At 58.0% G+C, this 17,327-nt stretch overlaps 1 protein-coding gene across 1 annotated transcript in view; it reads left to right on the top strand.

Moving 5' to 3' along the window:
- LOC118632988 (contactin-6-like) overlaps nucleotides 1-7,859 on the top strand; it is a 149,322-nt gene extending 141,463 nt beyond the window's left edge. Inside the window, 4 exon segments of the mRNA XM_036266329.1 lie at nucleotides 5,669-5,781; nucleotides 6,760-6,928; nucleotides 7,749-7,822; nucleotides 7,824-7,859. Of these exon segments, the coding sequence (XP_036122222.1) occupies nucleotides 5,669-5,781; nucleotides 6,760-6,928; nucleotides 7,749-7,822; nucleotides 7,824-7,859 (392 nt within the window).
- The last annotated feature ends 9,468 nt before the right edge of the window (nucleotides 7,860-17,327 follow it).

The raw sequence follows: 17,327 nt of genomic DNA, 5'->3' as shown, positions 1-17,327 counted from the left end.
TGACCTCATCACACCGCCCCTGGCGCCCCCCCCCCCGTGGTGACAGAGCCCAGCCTGCAAGTGCAGGACCATCTCAAGAGCCTCAGCCTGACTCCAGCTGCACCGCCCCCTCCACACGAGGGAGTGACGGCCACGTCTCTGGGGTCAGGAGCTCGGCGTGTCTGGGGACCTCCTCCCCGTGAGTCACGGAACACGGAGCCGATCTGTGTCAGTTCTGTACACACATCATCTCACCTCGCGGAGGAACAAACCCAGGAGCTCGGCGTGTCTGGGGACCTCCTCCCCGTGAGTCACGGAACACGGAGCCGATCTGTGTCAGTTCTGTACACACATCATCTCACCTCGCGGTGGAACAAACCCAGGATCTCGGCGTGTCTGGGGACCTCCTCCCCGTGAGTCACGGAACACGGAGCCCTTCTGTGTCAGTTCTGTACACACATCATCTCACCTCACGGTGGAACAAACCCAGGAGCTCGGCGTGTCGGCGCCGTGGCCGGGCCTGATGTTCATCTGCCGGGCTGACCAGCTGCGCACGGGGCGGCCCCGACCCTCGGCCCACAGGCACACCATCTTCCCGTCTCTCCACCAAGGGCCCGGCCCTCCAGGCTCCCCGTCCTCGGTCCAGACCTCAGACGCCGGGACGCTGCTCCCCCTGGGAAGGAACCTCACCCTCCTAACTTAGTGTGGGCCCCACTGTGAGAACCGAGTGGAAGAGATGCGTCCCAGCCGGATCAGACCCGCCCGGACCCCCGTCCGCCCCTCCTCCTCGGCCCTGCAGCAGACTGGTCTCGGGTGCACACGGTGCCGACCTCTCGTGCCCCTCGTCCCCGCGCCCTGCTGCGCCTCTGGACCGGTCTCTGCACATCGAGGGGCTTCCGAGGGTCTCCCTCGAGGGCTCTGCGTCCCCTCAGGTGCCCGCAGCCTCGGGTTTTGTGAGACGAGGTGGGAAAGGCCGGGGCAGAGTGAGGGGAGCTGGGCGTGGTCCTGGCTCAGCCCCTTTGCCCACCGGGGAGACCGAGGGGACGACGATGTCCCCGCGTTTGCTCTGAGCACTGAGGGGTGCAGGTGCCACCGTGCCCTCCAGGCCGCTGGACACGAGGCCAGGGCACGGGGACCGGTGCCGTCTCTCTCCCGGGGCGGTTCCACTTTCTCTGCGTCTTTCAGTCCGGAGCCCCGCTCCTCCCCCTCCCTCCATTTCAGACACCCCTCCCCCCCATTTCCTCCCAGGGTCTCAGGAGGGCGTCCCCCAGGAGACGTGGCTTCAACGAGACGCTGAAACCAGCTCTGATTCCGGGCGCTGTCGCCGCACCCGGCTGGGATTCTCCGTGTCCTTGAGACGTCCTCAAGGTGACCTCCAAAGGGCGGTGACAGAAAGACCCTGCCCCCTTCACACGTCCCCGCAGGCCTGCTGCCGGGTCAGCCACCGGCAAGCGGAGAGCCCAGCTCCCGCTGACCGCAACCCCCGCCCCTCGAGCGGGTAACCGGGATGGTTCCGCCCAAACGGTCCTCCCGTGACCACGCACAGGGCCGGCGGCTCCACGGACATGCAGATGGGTCCCTGCCCTCAGACACTGGCTCTTCGGTGAGGGGTCAACTTGAGACAAAAAACACAAGTCCTTGAAGTGGGCTTGGCACGGACAGCGCCCGGAGGGAGGCCGCAGCCGAGCTGCCCGGGCGGAGGAGCCCTGGGGGCACGAGGAGCTGTGGACCGGGGCCCCATGGGGAACGAGCAGCCGGCCGGGCGAGACGCCTGCGTCAGAGCTGCCGGCCAGGGGCCGCTGGGACCTTGGAGCAGATTCGGCCGATGCAGCAGGGAGGCGCGGAGCCTCGTGAGCGGGATGTCTTCCCAAAGACAGCGGAGGGCCCGGAACCTACTGTGACCCACCCACACACACGTCACTTAAATGGGGTTTAGATTTGCGACGAAAGAGAAGAAAACTGCACGTGTCAACTCCAAGGGGAAGAGAACAGACGCGCACGTTCATCGAGCAAGACGAGGTCGGACCCGGCGGCAGGAAGCGATTCAAGTGTCGGTTCCGTCGGACCCCGGCCTTGACTGACCGGCACGCGCACTGGGCTCTTCTGGCTGTAACTGCGCCGTCTGCCCCCTGCAGACAGAGGGGGTGCCCCTCATGTGGCGCCCCTGTCCCCCCAAAGTCACCCTGCCATTGCTGGGAGCCGGGAGCCGGAGTTGTGGGTCTTTGTGTCTTGGTTTTTTCAATCCTCACTCAAGGATAGTTTTCCATTTATCTTCAGATAGAGTGGGAGGGAGGAGAGAGACACATCCACAGGTTGCCTCTTGCACGACCCTGACCAGGGTCAGGGACCGAACTGCAACGGAGGTTCGTGCCCTTGACCGGAACCAAGCCCGCGACTCTGGTCTGCGGGCCGACGCTCTAACCGCTGAGCCACACCGGCCAGGGTGAGAGTCGTGTTTTGAGTTGAGTTTGAGTGTGAGCCACAGTCGAGTGTGAACACCCCCTGCAGGGACACGGCCGGCGCCGTGGAGGGCCGGTGTGACCGGCTCTGTCACTTCCTAGCAGAGAGCAGTTTGCTCTCAGAAATGTCGCGCAAAGACTTTCAAACAATTAGGAAGTGCTCGTCTGCTGAGGGGACCGCTGGCCGACACGTCCCAACGTCCGTGGCGCGTGTTCCCTGGGACCCGTGTGACTGTGTCCGGTCTTCCGAGGAAAGAGACATTTCCATCCCAGCCCAGATTTGCCACTCAGTTCGCCAGGTGCGTAACCGTCAGGGCCAGAACCGTCAGGGGTCATGTTGCGTGATGGCCTTTGGAAGCCACAGGCAGAAGCGTTTACAAACGCCCTGGACACCGGCCTCCACCCTGAGGTCACGCCGACGGACAGAGTGAGAAGGGCGTCGGGCCGTGGAAGGCGACCACGTGGCCGGCCTTCTGGAAGCAGGTGCGCTGACAGGAAGGGGGTCTCGACTGCACCCTCATTATATTTAAGGATCATTTGCAAACTTGGGGATGAATGAGTGGGAACAATCCCCTCTGCGCGCAATTGAAAGCTGATTACGCCGGGACAGCCGGCGGACGACTGCCTGTCGGGGAAGAGGACTCGGAGACCGAGCGGTGATGCGCGCCAGACCGGGTGCGGCCGGTCCGTTTCTATCTCCCATGAGCGACAACATTTATAAACTCGGAGACTTTAGTCTCACCCCAGACATGGGAATCGGGCCCTCGGAAGAGACTGGACAGAGACTCGAGGCTGACGGCAAAGCCCGGCTCCCTCGCCCTCCCAGACAGCCGGGGTCACGCGTTCCTGGGGACCCCGACTGGCCCCCCCCGAGAGCCTTCCTTGGCGCCACCCGCTCACTGTGAGCGGGCCCCCAGGGTCACGGCCACGGCCACGGGCACAGCCACGCCAGGGCCACGGAGCTGGGGGGAAGTCACTTCCATTCGAGCCGGGGCTGCGCCAGCAGGTTCACAGTGTTGAGAACGTTTCCCCGGCAGACGAACACACCAGACAGACAGCGGTGGTGGGCGAACCCGGCCGGATCCCTCACCACCCGGGACGGCAAGGGAGGGAATCTGACTCCTCTCTGCAGGGAGCGTGTGACGTGGCCCATGTCGGCGCTGGTTTAGAAGGGCGGGGAGAAATGCAAGGCGTCGCCGAGCACCCGGGCGGAACACGGCGATGCCACGGGAAGTCTTGTGTCATCGTCTCCCCTGCGGCCGAGAGGCGGCGGCGAGAGAAGCACACGGGGTGAGTGGAGGGGCCGTGACCGGAGAGTCTCCGCTGTGACCGCGTCCCTCAGAAGCAGGGCGCTGACCAGCACGCACGGAGGCGGCCACCGCAGAACCCTCCGCCCTCAGTGGCGACCGGGCCACTTTGCCCAGGAACGCACGAGGGGCCGTCCAGCGGCCGTCCTTCCTGTGAGTCCCTGCGACGCTGTGGGCCTGGCGGTGGCAGAGCCTCATGACGGGGCCGCGTGAGCAGACTGGCCTCACCGTGTCGCTGCGGATCCCCCGCAGCCCAGACCAGGGCCACGTGACAGGAAGTCGCCCAGCACCCGAGCAGCACCCTCACCCTGACGGCACGGCCTGTCTTCGGCGTGTACGACCTCCCTCCGCATCTCCCTGCGTCCCACGTGCCGTGCTGGGGGGTTGGCCGTGCAGACTTGAACAAGACACGTGCATGCTCTCAAGACAAGGACCCACACACAGCAGCCCGCACAGCCACACTCCAGGGGACGGGTCCCTAATAAAACAGGACCGAGCTCTCTCCGAGGTCCCAGCTGACGTGTGAGCGGCTGGGTGAGCACAGCGAGGTCCCGGCGGGTTTGGGGGTGCCAGGGAGCACATAACACGATGTGGGACACCTGTCCTCCTCCGGGGACACCGACGAGGTTAAGCAGCGATTGAGTCCAAACCCCAGAAGAGGCCCTGTCCGTCCCCACCCGTCGTGGTGAGTTAGCCAGCACGTGCTCTCAGCCTCGCGACGCAGGCCCGGCGCCGCGACACCTGCTGGGTGGTTCTGTTCGGCTCCTCGCCAGCGGAATCTCTTGCGGTGTCTCCAGTTGTGTGAGTTTAAGGACAACCGTGTGGACTCGAATCTTTGAGAAGCGGCCTGTTGCCGTGGAGAACGTGAGATCGGGAGTCGGGCGTGAGGACCCTGTGTGTCCAGCTCCCGGCCGCCGCGCACGGTCGGAGGAGCGGCGTCCGACTTGGGCTGAAGCTTTCCTGGGGGCCAGACCCGCGGCTGCAGCAGGCCGACCCCCAACCCCTCTTCCCTTTCTTACCCTTTCTCCCAGACGGCGGTCATGTCAGGGGACGAAAAGCCACCGGGTGGACTTGGAGTAGACTCCGCTGGGGGCGATCACCCCTTTGTCATGATGTTCCTTTCCCTGGGGCCCCAGCAGCTCTACTTGTGTTAAATGCCGCCCACCCAGCCCCAGTCGGCTGGGCTCAGGGAGACTCGCAGCCAGATGAAGCCGGCCATCAGCTCTGTCCTGAGAACGGCAGCCTGGACCGTCTCTGAACAGACGAGGCCTCGAACCTCAGGCGTGGCGGGTGGTGGGGTCTCCACCGTGGACCCTGGGAATGCAGAGGTGGTCCACGGGCGGGGAACTGGCACTGCCAGCCTTCTGACATGCCCTTTGCCCCTCCTGAGGCTGCTGCACCCCGCCGTGAGGTCTAAGAGCTTCCCCCGCACCCCTCACAACTTACTACTAATTTTTGCTTAACATCTCTTGGCTTGTTTGGGTCACAGAGGGTCCTGATACAAGATTAAAGGGTAAACACAACTAGCAACGAACCCCCGTGTCGAGATGCGTCGCAGGTCTGCAGCCTGGGTCCGCGGGACAGGCGCACAGCCCGGCAGCCACGGGGAGCCGCAGATAACGCCGCGGCTGCCGCTTTGCGTCGGCAGAGGAAACAAACCCAACAACAATGCTAATAACTGAATACTGGCCGCGCGGCGAGCCATTATTAATTCATAAGTTTGTCGCAGACCTTCCCAGACGACGAGTGTGAATGACTCGGCTTACTCTAATTAGAATTAATACGTTCCTTCACGACACTGACAGCGCGTTAGCTGCTGCCCTGCGGGTCACCCCGGAGCCCCTGTCCCTGTCGGGGTGACGGGTTGTAGAGTGGCCATGAGCTAAGGAATATTCATTAAGATCTGTGATTATCTTTTTGCAGCTCCAAGCCAACCCCCCGCCAACATTGCCTGGAAACTGACGAACTCTAAGTTGTGTCTGAACTGGGAGCACGTGAGAACCACGGAAAACGAGTCCGAGGTGCTGGGCTACAAGGTGACTGTTTAGTTCTTCCGTTCATCACGTCCACTGAGTTGCCAAAGCACCAGGAATGTCCCGATCAAGTGTGAAACGCGTTGCATGTCTTTGGAGATGGGGGGTCTTTCTCAAATGCGTGTCGAGAACACGTAGTGTGGCTGTTTTTAACTTCTTTGCTGAGACGTTTTATGTCCTGAGGTCCATCATGTGTCACGGAGCATGAAGGAATAAAACTGTAGTTTGCAAGAATTCTTCTTCGAGGGATTCTCCTCGCCATCAAAAGACGAGGGTTTATGTGGGGAGTAAGTGTGATGAGAGTGAGGAATATAGTCAGAGAACGTTATTCCAGTAGAATTTCCGCAAGTTAGGCTGCCGTGGGATGTGATGCTTTACCAAACGTAAAAGGAATTAAACAGGGTGCCGTCGAATACCCAGAACACATCATGTCCATCGGTGCTAATGGGCATCATCTGGCAAACACATGTACTCAGAAATCCGAAATGGGCCCCCACAAACCTCAGCAAGCTTCAAAGATAATAGCCTCAGGCTATTTAATTAATAGAGATCAATCTATTCTCATTTCAGAAGCATTGGCCAAAAAAGGCAAATCTTTTTCTTAACACTACATTTTCAAAAAAGGCTCGGACTAGGCACTTCCATCCAAAGAGTATGGCATTTATAATGATGCATCTCTTGTGTTCCCTAAGAGTGTCCGGGCCCGGCCAGTGTGGCTCAGTGGACTGAGCATCGTCCCGTGGACTGAGGGGTTCCTGTTTTGTTAGGGGCAGGGCGCGTGCCCAGGCTGCAGGCTCGATCCCCAGTGAGGGGCAGGCAGGAGGCAGCTGATGGATGTTACTCTCTCACATCGATGTCTCCCTCTCTCTCTCTCTCTCCCTCTCTGTAAAGAATCAATAAAAACATTTTTTTAAAAAATAAGAGTGTCTGGACGTTAGAAAAGGGACATGTCCTTTTAACTCGATTCACCCTTTGGTTCAGATTCTGTATCGGCAAAACAGACAGAGTGAAACGCACGTCTTGGAGACCAACGACACGTCGGCGGAGCTGCTGGTCCCGTTCGAAGAGGGCTACCTGATCGAGATCCGGACCGTGAGCGACGGCGGGGACGGGAGCAGCAGCGAGGAGATCAGGATTCCAAAAATGTCGAGTAAGTTGAGTCACGAGCGCTGCTGTCGGGGTGGATCCCAGCCAGCGGCGCCCTGCAATCTGGGCTCCGTGAATCATGCCAGTTCTGGTTTGAAGGTTGGGAGGAAAAAAAATAAAAGGTCTGCGTTTCCACTTCGAATTGTAAGCCAGAGGCGATGAGTCCATGTTCCTTTCAGTAACCCCTCAAATTTGCAACATGTTTGCATAACACAAACAGCTTTATGCTTCCTCCTTTGAATCTCAAAAAAAACAAAAAACACCAAAACAACTGTGTGTCACTGTGCACGATTCATCCTCTTGGACAAACCATTGCAGAGTGTTTCCATGGATATTCACAGACGTCGGAGCGGGAGAGCGGATGCGGAGCACGGAGACCTACACCTGCTCCCACACCCACGGCAGACAGAACTAGCCCATTGCAGCATCCAGACCGCACTGGTCACAGCACAGTGTCCTCACCAGTCCGGCAGGTCGAGCTCGATTGTTTCTGCTTGAGAAGAACCATTCACTGATCCGCCTGCAGTGTTGTCTGATGGACGTGATCAGCCGCCACATGGTGGCCAGTCATCCTCATCCGCTCTGCAGTCAACCGTGGGCAATTGGGGCATTTTGATTTGTTCATTGTTGCATTGAAAACACGCATCTTGGAACAGAGGGTAGAGCTCTTCCGAAAATGAAACATCGTGTAAAGAGACGAGTGTTTGTTCTAAAATACAGTATCAGGAGGGAGATGATCGAATGCATGTGGGTCAGGAAGAGTTCCTCTAGCAAGCGATTTTATTTTTCCTCAGGATGTTATGTTTTCTTTTTCTGTTTTTCAGGTTTGAGCTCCAGAGGCGCTCCAGATGTCGCAGAACCCGGCCTCCGGTGTCTGTCCGTTGCCGTCCTGATTTTGTACCGTTTTGCTATTCAGCCACTTGTATGATGAATAACCCATAAATCTTACAAGGGTTTTGAAAGCAAATCATTCTGTAAATAAGCTCTCCCGCCCCATCCTCAGATACATTCTTAATACAGACTTGTTTGGAAAGAAAAAATGTATATTATTAAGATCTTGTAAATATCTATGGTACAGTAATAAAACCACTTTAAACCCTTTTGAATTTTAAAGTTGCACATGATTGCACACATTCATCTGTGGCGTTTTAACTGCTGTGGCTTTTCAGGGACCATATGCAGAGTGTAAATAAGTCCCCTGAAGACGACAATAAATATGGAATAGATCACAGCTATCACAGCTAAACGGATCTTTTTACATACTCCAGGCAATTGACATCAGTATTAACATTTTCACCCTCCTTCGAAATGAGGTTAAAGTATGTGCTTCCAGTGGGGTGTTTTTGAAACGGAAGCATTCCAGAGGTGATGTGCTTCTGTCTCCGAATCAAGTAGGACAAGGAATATTTGTGCCCGATGACATGTCCCTGTGCTCGGTCTTCTCAACACAGCTTCGAGGAGGTTCAGGATTAATCGGGGTGGGAAAGCGCTTTGTGGCAAAGAAAAAGAACAGGGGAATCGCCCCCCCCCCCCCGAAGTAATCCAGCAACTGGTTACAGTGAGCAGTCCTCAGAGCAACACGGAGCCCTTCAAACAGTCTGTACTCCGCTAAGGAAAATGTTGCGTGGCCCAATCTCAGGTAATTACTATAAGTTGTTGGCAATATGCGTGGCCTTAGTTTTGTACAATACATAAATATGGGAACGGCATATTTCACCAGGTTTTCAACATTTTGGTCCAACTATTCCTTTGCCAATTTTCTCTCCAGCCATAAAAATAGTCCCCGCACTGTCAGATGCTTCAAGAGTTTGTGGGTTCACTCGTTGCTGGGATGAACCTAGTTCGAGCCGGGTGCAGTCCTCGGGGCCGCACAGTTGGAGAAGGAAAGGGTCCAAGTGGGCCGGGCCATCTGTGCAGACGTCTGTCCTTCACGGACGGACAGGGTGCAGGACAGTCCTGCCCTCGGGCTGCCCTGGATCTCAGCCCAGCAGCTGTGACACCCGGGGAGCCAGGGATGAGACACGGTCCCAGCAGTGTTGCCTTCGTGACATGGTGCAACCTCTTCATTATGTTGAAAATATTCAAACTCCTCACAACCGTCTCATTTTGTCACTTTTATGGGGAAAGGGTTTCAGGGCTGTTCTTAATGCCCGATGTGGTCAACGGCAGGGCGACAGTGACGTTCAGGGTGGGGACGGTTCATCGCCTGAACAGTGGTCACACGCACAAGGCAGACTGATGAGCCTTCTTCCGCACACACAGTGACCCCCACTGGGCTGCCACGGAGCACGTAACAAGCACCCAGTGCCATGGGCACAGTCACGTGGACAGTGAACAGCTCTGTCCACGAAGTCATGGATCCGAGGTTCCAGCGATGGCTCGTGGTTTTTTTTAAATACATTTTTATTTATTATTTTTTAGAGAGAGAGGAAGGGAGAGAGAGATAGAAACATGGATGTGAGAGAGCAGCAGCAGCAGCTGCCTCCTGCACGCCCCCTACTGGGGATCGAGCCTTCAACCCCGGCATGTGCCCCGACCGGGAATCGAACCGAGACCTCTCAGTCCATGGGACATTGCTCCATCCACTGAGCCACACTGGCCAAGCTCATGGACTTACTGTTTCCTCTCCTAGGGAGAGACACAGTTTCTGTCCTCCCCACACAAGAGAGCAAGGGTTTAATCACCCACGAGATTTTCGTTTCCACTGCACAGGAGAATTAGACACATGGTCATTGTGCGTAGACGTCCAGCAGCTAGGCCAGTTGTTATCCGTAGCTCTTACGTGTCTGCAGGGGCCTTTAATTCATGACTGCTGGGTATTAGACTGTCCTACTCGATGTGTAGCTTATTATTCATGCTCTCATTAGTCCACACGACGTTTCTAAGCACAGTTCGGCATGAATCGCAGAGAGTGTGCACGCTGTCACCCAGCTGAGGCGCATCCCAGTCAGGGAGCCCTCGGACATCCGTTGGCGTCCCCATGCCGGACCGTGAGGGCGCAAGGTCGCACTGTACGCGGGTATCCAGCCTCATGCACATCGACCGTGGTGACGACAGAGCCTCTCTCACCCACTGCCGCCGACCAACCATGCAAGGGAGACAGCACTTCCTTAAGTGTCCCGCAGACAATAAAAACAGTCCGCGTGTTTCTGTCAAAATCCAAAGGGCTTTGAGGAACATGAGTCGTTGAGCGACTCTCGACCCACGGTCAGTAAAAATGGAGCTGGTGTGGGTCCACCTGCCCACGCTGGACAACGTCCCGGGCAGACGCCTGCATTTAGGAAGTATTTCTAGGGACCCCTCCATCGACCAAGGCTGCTGCTGCCACCAAGTGCTGTGGACACGTAAGTCTTCCCCACGTCTTATAGGGGAGGGGAACAAGCCCACCTCAACCCGCCGGAAGGGAAGGGGCGAGGTGGCCCCTGGGGGGAGCAGGCCCCTCACGAGAGCTCCAGGCTGCCCAACGGCGGCCACGTCAGTCAGCCGCACACCCCTCCCCTCGTCCTGCTCACACGGGTGACCTTCCAGGCCGGCGTCCCCGCTCTGCGTGCCGGGAGGTGGCTCCCCGCACGGCCGGCGGCAAGGGCAGGCCGCGAGAGGCCACCTGAACTTGTCTGGACGCCAGTCACCATGACATCGCCAGCGCCTCCCGCAAAGAAACCCCCTGCTCGCGAGCCTCAGGTCACCGGTCTGCGCCCCGTCTCGGGAGGTGGGGTTCTGTGCATCGTCATGCGCCGTAATCACCACTTCCTTTGGGTGGAACTACAGTCGGCCCTCCTTGGTCGCGGAGGATCCGTTCCAGACTCGACCGTGACAAATAAACTCCCGCGAAGTGGGGTTCTTTGTACAATCGTCCCCCGCCACCTCGCACCTCGACGTCTGCGGCTTCACTCTATTGTGGTTTTCCCGAATACCGTGTAGTAGTTGACAAAACCGCGATAGAATGAAGCCCCAAAGTCAAAGCGCGAAGTGGCGAGGGACGACTGTATACCCTGGACGCGACAGGTTTTTCTAGAATCCTGTATATAATGCAAGAGAGAGACGACAAGGAATGGATGCACAACTCTGCGGTCACGCCGGCTAAGCGTCCAGACCCAGGAGAGCCCGTGCAAAGCTCCTGGGCTCGGGGCCCAGGACGGCCAGCGTGGACTCCTCTTCCCATCGGCTGAGAGAAGGGGTTCTCCCTTTGGCAGCTTTTCTACTGAGCCTTCGGGGGGCCGGAGGAGGCCCACCTGCCCTGGGCCGTGTGATGGCCTCTCAGCCCCCAGGGGGACGCTCACCTCCGCCAACACGCTCGCTGACACACCCCAGAGCTGCTCAGCCACACACCCGGCCCCGCAGTGGACGTGATGATGCCGGAACCACAGGTGAACAGAGGGGCTGCTTCCAGAACAAGGAACTCTCCGAGGTTCTGACCCATCTCCGCTCCCCACGGAGAACCGCTCGTGACGGGCTCCCCGTGACCAAGTTCCCGTGGGTCCGTGGGAAACACGAGAACATTCAGCCCGAGCGGTGAGACTGCGGTCGTAAGTAAGCGACCAGCTGTGTGGGAGGTGGCGACTCCCTCCTGCTTGGGGCACAGTGTCCACTCTGACGAAACGGAGGGAGCGTGAGTACTGGCGCGCTCTCTGAGCTCGGCTTTCAAACGCTCTGGCTTGGCAGCGTCGGCTTCTTTACCTACATCGATTCCGCGGTTTCGGAAGCAGGAGACTGATTCCGGCGGTTAGCTGTACCTCGGCGGGAGCTCTTATTAGTTAAAACTCATCTTCCGAGAAAGTCCAAAGTCTGAACGCCACTGCCGTCTCGTTCTTTTACACCTTTTAATCTCATCACCACCGAATTAATGAGTTTGACTGTCCGTCCCGAGTAGTTCGTCCAGACCTGCTGCGCCGTGTGACCGTGTGAACAGCCGTGTCAGATTTGCGGGCTCGCTGCGGACGTGCATCCGTGCGACCCGCAAGCCATCGCTGTCGCGGAGCTAACAATGAGACACAGACATCAAAGTCCTGCCTCTTTTATTATCTTAAAATTTGGAGGTCATTTGCTTCTACTTCTTACATTAAATGGGTTTTCTTTCATGAAATTATACAGAGGAGCCATTGGGCTTTTTTCTATGTCTTTATAGCAACATCATTTTCATACAAAAGCCAATTTGTCTCCCCTGTTATTTTTAATATTCCCGTTCTTGCCACCGCTGGGCACAGTCCTGGGCAGAGAAAACGATGCCGAAACCCACGGTTCGCGTTCTAAACTGATTTATTCGGCCAACTGGTGGGACAATTTGCTTTTCCTTCGCGTCCTTGGGAAAATAAGCGGTTTCCTTTTATAAGCCCGACTGAAATAATAACCAAACCAACCTCCAGCTCTGGGCGGAATAATACAGTCTCGAAATAAAGAGTAACGTGGGAAGTGGTCCTTTTCGAGAAAACAGCAGAAATGCTGAAACAGTCTCCTGTCTCCAAAGACATTTACTTCAACCTGGTAATTTATACCTTAGCGGACACTTCCCGTCCGCGGTGAGGCCGGGGCGGTGTGGTCGAAGCTTCTCTGAGCGCAGGAACGAGGTGCTGCTGGGGGAGAACGCGGTCCCGGGGCTCAGAGGTGCAGCCCGCAGGTGGCAGGCAGTCCGGGCTGAGGTCCTCACCCACTGGGGCTTGTCCCCCCAGGGGACGCTGTACTGCGTGGGAACCTACTCTTGAACGCTGATTCATTAACGTTTGTAAATCACTTGGCACCTAGGGAGCATTTCATCAGTTCAATAATTTTTATTATGATGACTTTTCCCCAGAAGTATATTGACTTTCTGCAATGGTACTTGGAAAAAGAATGCGTGAGTGATCAGGGCCAGGTATCCTGCCCGGAGGAAAACAGTAATTAGGTCGTTTCAAGGGTTACCATTTCGAGACACTGAAATTTGAGGCAAATTCGTAAGAGCCTGCCTGGATTAAATCGCTTTAATTTGAACATGAGGTAAACCCATCTCTTGGCTGAGTAGAGGGAGGTCGAGTTTCCAGCTTGTGATGCCAATGTCATGGCAACAGAATTTCCTCCTCAAATGATCTTCACTCGCAACACACCTCAAGTGTTCTCCGGGTCTCCGCAGAGCAACGAGAATACCCGGAGGCGACTTTTATTCCCTGGAAGTGCGGTCGTTACGGGATCTCCCAAACCGGCTTTGAGCAGATTAATGGAAGCCTAGTTTTGTTGACAGCCACGCATAATTGAATATATTACCGGCCTTCTAAATCAGATCATTTTCCTCATCTGTCCCGAAGTAAAAGCGTCGTCATCCCAGACTCCCGGTACAGTTAGAAGCTCAAGCACACGGGAGCGATGCACCTCCTTGGACGTGCTCGAGGGAGCTCAGCTGGCAGGCGTGGGAAGCGACACCTTCCACGCAGGGGCGAGACCCAGGTCACCGTCCACGCAGGGGCGAGCCCCGGGTCACCGTGAGCAGTGCTGGGAGTCACCTGCCTTCCCAGCCGACATGGCTGAGGAGGGAGCTCTAACTGGAGACGGTGTGAAGGGCCCGCTGCGCAGGGCGGGCACCAGACCCAGAGCCGCCCGCTGGCCGCAGGGCCTCACACGGATGTTCCCGGGTCCAGCTTGTCACTCTCCTCCCTGCAGCCAGATGGACTGAGGTCTCCGCCCTTGACCAGGAGCGCAACGCCCTGCGGTCAGCTCGCCAGGCGGGGATACTAAACCCATTCGTTCAGCCGGGAGAGTCCTTCTCGCTGACGCCGCGTCTTCGGCCACGCTGTCCGGTCCCGTGGCTTTGTTTCCAAACGCTCTGAATACCTGGCCATCGACGGAAACTTCCAGGAGAAGAAAAGAGATGGATTCTGCATCCGAGAGGTCACCGACTTTCAGCCCAAGGTCAGAGCCAGCCGCGGACAGATCACTTGCCTCCGATGTCGCTCCCTTTGAAGACTGGAACAGTCGGGGTTTAGAAGTGGGGAGACGTGAGGCGGATCTAGGTTTCCTGGGGCCGTCCGGGCCCCCTCCCCCCGTGTGGCACTCACCGGGGAGCTTATGGCTTTCTCCAGACCCCTCCCGCCTGCACCATCCGTCCCCTCCCACGGGCCTCGCGGGGACCTGGGTGTTGACGCCTGGTGCCTGGTGCCATGTCCTTGAAACAGTGTTTGTGGCGGGAAGGCCCCAAACCAGCACCCCTGGCGGGATGATCTCCAGCAAGATCCTTACCTGTTCTGCGCTTTAGATTTTTATCCGTAAAATGAGAATGAAGCATCTCCTCCACGGACCGCATGGGTTGTTCTAAAGAACACCTGGAGTAAACTCAGGAAAGTGACCTGGAAACTTGAAATCTAAACCGTAGAGCGCTGCCTGGTAGGACTCTCTTCCAACTGCCTGTTTGGTTTGGTTTTTATCCTCACCCGAGGACATTTTTTGATTTTTTGTTCAGACAGAGTAGGAAGGAGACAGAGAGAGAGAAACATCGACGTGAAAGGGACACATCGAGTGGCTGCCACCCACATGACCAACCAGGGGTGGGGACAAACTGCAACCAAGGTACATGCCCTTAGCGGGAACCAAGCCCGGGTCTCTCTGGACCGCAGGCCGACGCTCCAACCGCTGAGCCAAACTGGCCAGGGCTCTAAATACTTCTTACACAGACGGACAATATTCATGAATGGTGTCACAGGCAGGCGGCTGCCGCAGGACCTGCGGAGCGGAGGAGGGATAGGAAGACAGAGCGGAGGGCAGCCGTGACCTTGGCCTCGGGAGCCGCCTGCTTTAACTGTCGGAACCCACAACCAGGCGGCTGTGCTCCTGCCAACGTTTTGTGTCTCATTTCCCGAAAACGTCAGTGTCTGAGCACATAAATGTCCCTCATGACCCTGGGGTGACGGCACAGTTTCCAGTGGACGGTTCACAGCATTGATTTTTGATAGGTCATCGGCTATAATCAGCTTAACTTCATCTGCTGGAAAACCAACATCAAATCCAGTCTGCAGGTGTCACGAGAACTGGGCGCGGCCCACCTGCTGCCACCTGGCTCCTTCTGGGAGGAAACTGGGTACGACCCCGAAACTGATACGTCCCTGCACAACCTCCCCGCTCCCCACGGTCTCACGAGGTGGACCTCCGTCCCTTTCATCGGGTTCTAATAAAGGGACCTTTTCCCTGGAGACACGGTCGTCTCTGTCCCGTCTGCTGGGGTTCTCGGGACATCAGTCGTCTCTGTCCCATCTGCTGTGGTTCTCGGGACATCAGTCGTCTCTGTCCTGTCTGCTGTGGTTCTCGGGACATCGTCTGTTCCATTTCAGCTGTCCCATCCCAGCAGATGTGGGTCCAGGCACAGCCCAGCCTGTGCGCAGGGGAGGGTCCGGGAGGGGAAGGCCCCGGGGCGGGGAGACCAGGGCTGGGGCAGCCCCCTCCTCGACAGGCGAGGCCCCACCATTTCCTCGTATCTGGGGTGCTCGTCCAGAGACCCGAAGACCATCCGTCCACGGGAAGAGCCCGAAAGAGCCACGGGAAGCCGCACCGGTCACCATGGACGGCGCAAGAGGCGCCACCCAGCACGCGGCCAGCGTGTCACGCGGAGCTTCGCCCGACTGTGGGACTCTTCCCAGACCCGCGACTGAGGCGGCCGACCTCCCAGCAGCACAGAGCCGGGCGCGTCCGGTCCCTCGGCGGGAGCAGGAGGGGGGACTCAGACCGCGGCCACCGGGGCTCACACACACTCAGCTGAATCCTGTCCGGGCCGGTGGGTTCCTGCGGTGTCAGCATGAGGACTCAACCTCGTCGCTGTCTGACTGCAAAGCCACAGAACGATCCGCATCAGGAGACCACGCCCGAGCCCTCTGGGAGGGGACATGTCCCTGCACATTCGTGGTCTTCCTGTGTCACAGACGTGGACACAGGCTCCACGTGGAGGGCGTGTCCCAGGCCTTCAAGGGCGTACGGCAGGGCCCAGGTGCCAACCGAAGTCCACCTGAGCGCACAGGGGCCCCTCCCTGTGTGAGGGCCGAGAGCCGCCTGGAGCCTCGCGGTGGGCACCCTGCAGGGCGGCGCGGCGGGGGTGCTGGCTGTGGTGACATGCGTGTGGACTCATCCGGGGAACTTTCCATCTGTCCCCCTGAATGCCCACGGGAGGCCACGGACGAGGTGAAAACGCACACACAGTTCCCGAAGACCTGCGCTGTGGTCGGGCGACGCTGCCCCTTCGCGCTCCTGTGACACCGGACTTCCCGTCTGGGGCGTGGCTGAGGGGGAGGGGACCCTGTCTGGTCTGCTCGGCACAGGAAGCAGATATGACACACGGGCCCTGACCTCCGGCAGGGTCACGGCCACAGTGGAGCCGCCACCATAGACGAACCGGCCATCTCCAGGCGGGGACACCGGCCGGCCTTGGCGAGCGCCCGAGGCTGCAGACGAAGTGGGGGGCGAGTGCAGGGAGGGGGACGGAAGGGGTCAGCCTGCCCCAGGGACCGCGACAGGCACGCCCAGCACCGAGAGGGCCTCGCAGACAGGGGCTCGGTCCGAGAGCGGTTCCCACTGACAAGCTCGACCCCCGGGAGGCTGGTGCCTCCACGTTCAGAGGGGTGTTCATGTGTGTCGTCTCGTCGGATTCACGCAACCCTGCGAACAGAAAAATAATTGCTGTTTGGCAAAGTGCCTTCGTCCATTTGGGCTGCTGTGAAAAACAATACCGTGGACGGGTAACAAGTGGACAACGGAAGTGGACTCTCACGGTTCGGGAAGCTGGGGAGCCCACGGTCAGGGCCCAGAACATCTGGTGTTTGGGGGGACCCTCCTCATGGACAGCGTCTTTACCGGAACCTCGCGTGGGGAAGGGTGGGGCTCGGTGGGTCCCCTTTCCGGGGGTACTGGTCCCAGCAGGAGGCTCACTCACATGGCCTAGTTCCCTCCCAAACCCCACCCCTGTCGCCATCCCTGGGGAGCCAGGTTTCACAGGACTCTGGGGACTCCGTCCACGGCACCCAGGGAGCGCAGAGCACCTCGGGACTCCGCCGGACACAACCAGAGGACAAAGCTGAGCCGGGATCCGGATCCTTGAGCCAGACCCTGTTCCGAGCAGACAGGGCGCAAACAGCTTCGCGTGCAGGGCGGGGAGGTATTCTCCGACTTATGCAAAAAGAAAGAAACTGCGTTTGCGGTTCTTCGTGCCAAGAACACGAGTGTCGTGTGGCACTAGACTGAGTCCTTTTAAAAGCAAAGGAGTTAAAAGTGAGAAGTCTTATTGCAGAAGCATCACATATGTTCCCAGTCGAGAGATGCATAAATTATTCATCATTCTTCTCTGAGACATCAAAGGCCTGATGTGGGCATCGGAGCCAGTTCACGACCAGCCGCAGACCTGTGTCCTCACGTCCCCTACCGGGTGTCTCTCCCTCGCCCGCAGCACCCCAGGCCGAGAT

This window comes from Molossus molossus, unplaced genomic scaffold (genome assembly GCF_014108415.1).
Source record: "Molossus molossus isolate mMolMol1 unplaced genomic scaffold, mMolMol1.p scaffold_m16_p_18, whole genome shotgun sequence".
Lineage (NCBI taxonomy): Eukaryota > Metazoa > Chordata > Mammalia > Chiroptera > Molossidae > Molossus > Molossus molossus.
Note: the sequence above shows the minus strand (reverse complement) of the source record. Positions and strands in the feature narration are given on the sequence as shown.